This window comes from Egretta garzetta, unplaced genomic scaffold (assembly GCF_000687185.1).
Source record: "Egretta garzetta isolate BGI_Z169 unplaced genomic scaffold, ASM68718v1 scaffold154, whole genome shotgun sequence".
Taxonomy (NCBI): Eukaryota; Metazoa; Chordata; class Aves; order Pelecaniformes; family Ardeidae; genus Egretta; species Egretta garzetta.
The window spans coordinates 8536524-8544764 of record NW_009259600.1 but is presented as its reverse complement, the minus strand read 5'-3'; the positions used below and the strand labels follow the sequence as shown (position 1 = coordinate 8544764).

The window sequence follows — 8241 nt, the reverse complement described above, 5'->3', positions numbered from 1 at the left end:
GAGTAGGAAAGTGATCGTGCCCATGTACTTGGTGACGCTGAGGCCACACCTCGAATACTGTGTTCAGTTTTGGGCCCCTCACTACAAGAAAGATGTTGATGTGCTGGAACTTGTCCAGAGGAGAGCAATGAAGCTGGTGAGGGGGTCTGGAGCACAAGTCCTGTGAGGAGTAGCTGAGGGAACTGAGATTGTTTAGCCTGGAGAAGAGGAGGCTGAGGGGAGACCTTATCGCTGTCTACAACTGCCTGACAGGAGGCTGTAGCGAGGTGTGGGTTGGTCTCTTCTGCCAAGTAACAAGTGATAGGAAGAGGAAATGGCCTCAAGTTGCACCAGGGGAGGTTTAGGTTGGACATTAGGAAAAAGTTTTTCACTGAAAGGGCTGTCAAGCATTGGAATGGGCTGCCCAGGGAACTGGTTGAGTACCCATCCCTTGAGGTATTTAAAAGATATGTTGATGTGGCACTTAGGGACATGGTTTAGTGGTGGACTTGGCAGTGTTAAGTTAACAGTTGGACTTGGGGTTCTTGAAGGTCTTTTCCAACCTAAATGATTCTATGATTCTATGGTTCTATGATTCTATGATTGTTAGCTGCAGCTTTATGGGTCACAAATACCTCCTAAAAATCTTATGGCATTAAAGTAAATCCAGTAAATCTGAGATACAAAGTGAGAGATGCATTTAAATATTTTGCTTTCTTCCTGTGAAGTAACTGCGAAGAAAACAGGTGTATTAGGGGATCTTTTGAGTGCCCTCTCCTCAGTGTATAAGCTTGCATTAACATATGCAATGAAGTATATTTGTTCTTAGACATTTTCATTTCTCATTTTAGAGCCCAGATCTGTCCACACCCAGGCTTCTTTTTAGATAGTTGTGTGAATGAAGATTTTTTTTTTTTAGTATTTTTTTTGAGGTCCTAGTGTGCCACTTTGGACAAATATATATGAAAGCATGTTTAGCACTGCCATTTTTTAAGCAGCTTTTGTTAAATGACAGTATGGCTAGGATTTGCTTTACTCAGGTGATGCTTTTTGGGCTCTCCATGGGCTTCCCTAATGGTCTTAGGAAATAATAGTCCTAATAGTCTATAATTCTTATAGAGCTTTTGCCTATCTTTACACAAAACTCATATAATCTGCTTCCAGTGGGAATATATGTTCTATTCCTCCCAGGAAATTACTTTGCATCAAAAAATCTAGCAATGGGAGTTGTAATCATGATATGAATTAGCAGGCTGAGTTACAGACCATAGTTGCACCAAGGCTGTACTACGCAGTCCTTCCTGGAAAACTATCAACAAATATTTATCATTCTGAGAACTGTACCAGGAGACTCATAACTGGTCCTGGCTCCTGCTGACTTATTTGAAATGATTGGAGTCTCTTAATGTACGGCAATGTCAAAAATAAAAACCTGTTTGAATATCAAAGTATTGATTTAGCTGCTAGGTTTCAAGTGCATCATTTGAAAATACTGGTCTGCATTTTGCAGTAGCTGTTTTTTCAGTGGCTTACAGTTTTTACCTCTGGTGGTCTCTAGGATGAAGCGTTTTGTGAGCTGAGGGGAAAACTCTGGAGAACTAATTTCTCGTTGATGAAATACTCCAGAAACGGAGTTTTTCAATTTTTTGAATGGAAACAATCTCTTTTTTTCTTCTCTCTCTCTTTTTTTCAAGTGAGATATAAACTCATGTAACTTCTTACTTTAAGGCATTGACACTCCTTTTATTCTGAGACAGTGAAGTGCTATTATCTCAATTTTAAGAATGAGGAATTCAGGGTAAGCAAAGCTAGGTTATTTGCACAAGTCATGAAAAACACTGTTGCTGAATTATTCTTTGAACCTAGGTGTGTCCTATCCTAAGTTAAGGGTTCCCTTGGAGAAGTTCATTCCTCCTCTCAGGTACAGCCTTTATAATAAAAACAAATAAAAAATAAGCTGATTTATTTGGCATTTCCTCATTTGTTTGGGTTCTTTTTAAGACCAGGAAGGACTGTTATTATAATATATTGCCAAGTATTATTACCTTTTACTCAGATGTGTGTAGCCTAAAGACTCAAACTGTCACAAAGCAATTCACAGGTTACTAAACTATGGGTCACAGACTACAGCAGTGACCAAGCAGCCACAAAACACTGCAGGTTCTTGGAAAGGCAAGACACTAAATGAAAATTGTCCAGGTGGTCCCAGCAGGTAAACTGTGCCACATGCTGCAAGGCTATGCTGTTTTGATGGAAGAAAATTCCTTTCTGAATATAATGTGATAACTAGCTTGACTCTGAGTATATGGGAGACATATAGAAACTAAACACGAGTGTGGATCTGGCATGTTACTTGCCCCTAGTTATGGCCAATCCATGATCATTCAGAGGAAGAAAAATAATTTTCCCTCATTCTTGGGAAATTACATCTGCCAGTTGCATGTTAAAGTCTGTAACCTTTTCAGCTTACTGTCTGGGCCCTGAAGTATGAGACTATATGCAATTTATAACTAATGTCTTAACAGGCATGAGACTGCTGAGGGCAATCTGGGCATTCCTTCTACAACTGCCTAAAGGAGGTTGTAGTGAGGTGGGTGTTGGTCTCTTCTCCCAGATAACGGGTGATAGAACGAGGGGAAATGGCCTCAAGTTGTGACACGGCAGGTTTAGGTTGGACATTAGGTAAATTTTTTTCACTGAAAGGGCTGTTAAGCATTGGAATGGGCTGCCCAGGGAAGTGGCCAAGTCCCCATCCCTGGAGGTGTTTAAAAGACAGGTAGATGAGGTACTTAGGAACATGGTTTAGTGGTGGGATGGCAGGGTTAGGGGAACGGTTGGACTGGATGATCTTAAAGGTCTTTTCCAACCTAAACGATTCTATGGTTCTGTGATTTGTGTCCTACCTGGGATCAGGAGACACTCGCTAGCCATGTCTACAGTAGCAAGAAATGAGGTCCAGTGGGGTGCATTTGTAGAACTAAATATATAAGTCTGGAGGCCCATGCTTTACACATTTCAGGGTTTTACTTTGGGCTAGCTCTAATCTGGTCCTGTGAACTGGATGCATGCTACATGCTGAAGAATGTAAGGTGTACACTTGGAGTACATTTTCCAGTCCAGGTTAATTTGAATGAAGTGAAGATTCCTGATACAAACACATACTGATGATCCAAACTGTAACAAACACTCCCAATTCATGTATTCTGAAGTGCTTGCATGACGTCTCCAGGGGCAGGAACCAAATACTTTATCACAGAAGTGCCATGAAAGCATATAGCTTCTGAAGAGAGAGGCAGTCTCCCTAATAGGGACCTCAAGCTGGTTCAAACGTCTTCCTGTTGCTTCTCCCTCTGCCTCCACCTTACAGGTAGCATGTTCCAGTGGTTAATTACATGGTGGACACATCTTGTTTTAGTTCAAGCCTAACTTCTGCTTCCAGTCATCATCAGCAAAATGGACCCCCTCCCTCCCTTGTAAATGATTAGTTGAGACTTGAGGTGACTCTGTACCAGTAATGATTCCTTCTGATGACTTGCTACGCCATCAACTTTTGTCATCTGGAGACTGTACCAGCAAAGATTTTTTTATATTCTTTGGAGCTTTTTCGGTAAGTATTGAATCTTTCTTAACACAGTGCACATTTAGAGCTTAGTTGGTGAGCTGGGTTTTAAAATCAAAATGTCATGTTGTACTAAGTCAGATGACTTGAATAAATCAAAGTATAACTCACCAATAGTTTTCATATCTTCCATGCTCATAGAGAGTAACAGTTTATTTTGATCTAAACCCTTGCTTATTCTATCTATTCCATATGTATGTATATTTAGTCTCTACTTCTCAATGACGCAATGTTTTCTTAAAGACTCAATCTTTTTCCCCTTGAATTGATGTCAGGTGAATCGATCTGTAGTTCCCTGTTTGGTACATAGGCTGTTTTCCGAGCTGTTGGGCTTTCCTCATACTTCAAACATTTATTTAATAAAAAAAAAATTTTAGAGGGAAACATAGGAAGTTAATGCATTTAGCAACTGGCTGGCAGTGAGAGTTGCTTAAATTTCTTTTCTCTTTGGCAAGTGGTCTTGCATAGCTTCCTTTTGTATGGATGGCAAACTTGATTACAGCTGTGTTATCACATTGGGTGGGTACATCCTGCTTTATTCCAAACATGAGATGTAACTGTTAGGCTCTTTTGCTTTCTCTGTCTGTTAAGTGTTAGAAATATGGTTTGTTATTCTGGTCTCTATACACTGTTGAGTTTTGGGATTTGAGGGTTTAGAGGGGTGGGGTTGTGTTCTTTTGGTTGAGTTTTTTTGATCCCTTTAGGTTATTTGTCAATTATCTCAATTTTTTAACTTACATTATTTGCTATTTATGTCTTGGTTTTCCATCCTTTGAAACTGTGCTTTAATACCACTTCCACATAATTTTTTTTAATTTTTTTAGTCAGAATGTTATTTTTTGCACTACTTTTTTTTTTGTTGTTGTTTTGGCATTTGTGCTAATATGGCTTGTTATTCATCCAGTAGAATATCCTTAAACAATTACCAATTTTAACTCTTCTCAACTTCTAATTTTTGTTTCCAGTCAATTATGCCAAAACGTAATTTAGGCTTGGCAAATTTGGCCCTTGCAAAGTTTCAGATAGCCACATTTCTGGCTTATGCTATGTACTGCTTGTGCAGTGGAAATGTTGCCATTCCAAAACCCACAGGTACATTGTCAACTGCTAATTTTTTGATCAGTATTAACCTGGATTTTGTTTTAAAAGTTAATCTGTCTTTGAATTACTCCATAATAAGCACACTAAGGTAGTGCTTTTTATAAATACAAAAAGACCTCACCTTATTAAAGAAACTAGATAACATTCTTAAATGCTCATATCAGACTTATCAGATTTCTCCAATGCCAAAGTTTCCTGGGATGCCATTTTTCTTTTATGATAGCTTCTGGCTAAGGAAGAATTTATTCTGGTGTCTTGGGAGGGCTGGGAGTTCACCAGTACTAATGTTTTAAGTCTTGTGAGTGAGCTTTATAGGCCATGGAGTTGCTGTACTTCTGTGGGTGTGACACTGAAGGGTAATTGTTTGTCTGATGCAGAATACTGTCCCCATCAGGGCTTAACCAGAGTCTCACCTCCTGGAATGAGGGGGCATGGGTGGGCTTTTCAGCATCTGAACATACAGCCTTTTCTCCTCAGTCGTGGTAATATGAAGTGGGTATCCGTATCCAAATTCTCATTTTAGGAGTGCAATAATGAAACCTCTGTTCTAGTGTCAGAGTAGGGCAGGTGGCTTGTCCTTGTTGGGAGGTCCTGCACTCACAGGAGATAGCAAGTTGCTGCCTGCCTTCTGCAACATCTCTGTTCTTTTTAAAAGAAAAGTATCTCTGTAGGGAGGTTTTGGAGGTTTTTGGCCAATGGTGGATATTGTCTTGTGCTTTCCTGACTTTCATCTCATTTGAGTTGAGCTTCATTGCTACCTATAAGTCTTTTCCTCTGGTGAGCTTTTTTCTCTTAAGAGGGTGGTACTTGTTCTCTCGTGTGGGAAAGGGTACTTCCAGCTGTGAAGATATCCCTTATGTTCCCTTATTTACAATTACAGCACATTTCCAAAATGCTTTATTTCCATTTCATTCATTGATACTTGTGAAAATAAATATAACTGGACATCCAGAAAACTATCCATACTTCCATGTGCTCTGTTACCTGTTACTCCCCCATCAGAAGTGCGTTGCACACCATGTAGCTCCAGCTGCCCCCTTCTTCAAGCAAGAAGTGAAATCTGATAGTTCAGTTGCAGGTCATAGGACCACAGGATGTCAGTCTGGAAGAGACCTCCCAAGCAGGAGATTGGACCTCCCTTACCAATCTCCTGCTCAAAGTAGGGTCAGGTGTGAGGCCAGACCAGGTTAGTTGGGGCTTTATCCAGTTGAGGCTTGGAATGGCCATGTCTTTCTTTACCTGTTCAGGAGTGTTGTGATGCCACTTTGGAGTGCTGGACTTACTGAAACTGGTAGCTGTTGGCGTAACCACAGCATCCTTCTAGCTTTGAATTTCCTTTCTGTGGAAAACGGGCAAGGGGACAGCCGTAGCTACTCTCTGCCTAGCACTTCAATACAGAGTAGAAATGGGTTCAGCCTAAGCACCCCACCTGGGAGCTTGTAAATGCTGTTGGTTTTCTGCCACAAACATCATCATTGACTACTCTGTCAGCTGCTGTAGCTGAGGAAATGCAGTGCTGTGTCTACAAAGTGCCCAGATGGGTTTCTTTACAGACTTGTCATATCTGCCTGAAGACTACCAACCTAGTCCTCTGAAATACTTTGGGGAGCAATTTTACTTCTGTGTGGTCCAAGCTTCATTCTCAACCTAATGCCTGACCTGAAATCCAGGTTGCCTCCATCAGGCTTGGACATCTGGCAAATCTACCTGTACAGATCCCCTTCAGAACTGCCTTTTGCTCAATCTAAGGACCTGTACAACATTTTTTCTGCCAAACTTATGATACTGTGCATATAACCTTACGTGTATTTTAAAGTTGCCTCCTCAGCTTCTTAGTCTGAGGCCATTAAATCTTCCAGACTATTCCCAACTATCTAAACCTTACATTTCTTCATTCTTGGAGGGTACCACTTTCTGTACCTTTCAATTTAATAACATTCCTTTAAAAAAAAAAAAAAAAAAGGAGAAAGCTCCATTTTCATGCTGTTCAATACTTCAGAGGTTTGGTATTTATGAAACACTGACCAGTATGTTCACTGCTATATAAACTGAAGAAACGGCATCTTCTTCACTGTTACAGTCAAGTATTTACTTGTTTGGTATTTCCTTCACATGCCGGTTCCTGTTGTACAATAAAATTGTGATAGTAAACAATAGTTTAGCACGTAGTCTTTAGTTTAGTGGTGCCTACTATAACAATGAAAATAACCATATAATCTTTGCCTTTGTTTATTTCTGTTGGAATTGACGTATGGATTATCTAGCTTCAGAGTCCAGATTTGATATCTATCACTTGTAAAATATGTTGAATTTAATCTTCCAGAAAGTGAAAAGAAAGGCTTGAGCTCTGCTCTAACAACTTTTTTTCTGTTCCTCCATCTTTTCTACCTTTTTAGGAATTGTTCAGTAAAAGTATGAAATGGCAAAGTGAAGTAGGCATCATACACAAAATCTTCTTGTATGTCATTGTACTTTGTGTCTTAAGCAGAGTGTTCCGGATCTTCACGTCTTTAGCTTTAGTGCTTCCAATAATGTTTTGTCTTCAGTGGTTTGGGTGGATCTGGGTTTGGAACTCTGTTTTTGTTGGAACGCCTCTACATTGAATCCCTGAAGCTTTCAGTGCTTGGAAAAGTTATAACTTACAATAGAAGACAAAGTAAACATGCCATCAAAAGGGAAAAAAATCAAATCTCTGTTTATTCACCTGCATGCTAGAGATGAATCTTATTCACAGCAGCTAGCTGAAATATTCTAGATATTAAAAGGCTTGGGAAAAAATGAATCTGTTGAAATGCCTGGAACTTGGTTGCAATAGAATTTGTCTCCCACGTGTTGATTTGTGGCAGCAATATGCTGGATGAAGTTTGCTGTTGAATGTGCCAACAGATAGTGGCACGCAGAATACATACAGGGGAAAAATGCATTCCTGTGTATTTCTGCACAATTTTGTAACTCAGAAATAGGCTGTTACAGCCTGTGCATTTCTGGATGACTGTAGCATGGGAACCTGAAATGGCAAGGTCTGAGACTGGTGTCCAAGTGACTTTTAACCACCTGAGAGTTGGGAATATGCTGCCTTACGGACTCCTACTGACCAGACCTTCCCACCAGTGTGGTCTTATGAGGAAAACAAAGGAGTTTTTGCATTTTAATTTTGTTTCTCTTCAATGCCTCCACATTAATACCATTATACCAAGGTATAGTAAGTCTCTGGAAGGAGTATGACTATTTTTTCTGTATTAGTAGTGGAACTACAAGCCTCTGATTGAGTGTCTGCTCGTGCTTCCCAATATGATTTATTTTCAATAGAAGGCAAATAAATTTCTCACTTGAAATAAGCTGGGGAACGTGGGGGTTGCCACATACTGTCTTCCCTGCCTCCCTCTTCCTACATACAAGGCCTAGAAGGACCTCCTGGGCTTCATACATAGGTGAGAGATAGGAGATATAAGTGAAAAAGATATAAAGCCTTAACTGAGGAACGTGATTTCCAAAAGCCTGTTTTGGAGGACACAGCAATTGGTTTTGAAAATTCCCAATTC

General features: G+C 40.0%; 1 protein-coding gene across 1 annotated transcript in view; it reads left to right on the top strand.

The window, feature by feature from the left end:
- Nucleotides 1–3493: 3493 nt before the first annotated feature.
- Nucleotides 3494–8241, top strand: part of RSPO2 (R-spondin 2) — a 66686-nt gene continuing 61938 nt past the window's right edge. Inside the window, exons 1-2 of the mRNA XM_009638323.1 lie at nucleotides 3494–3586; nucleotides 4564–4690. Of these exons, the coding sequence (XP_009636618.1) occupies nucleotides 3494–3586; nucleotides 4564–4690 (220 nt within the window). The remainder of the gene's footprint in view (nucleotides 3587–4563; nucleotides 4691–8241) is intronic.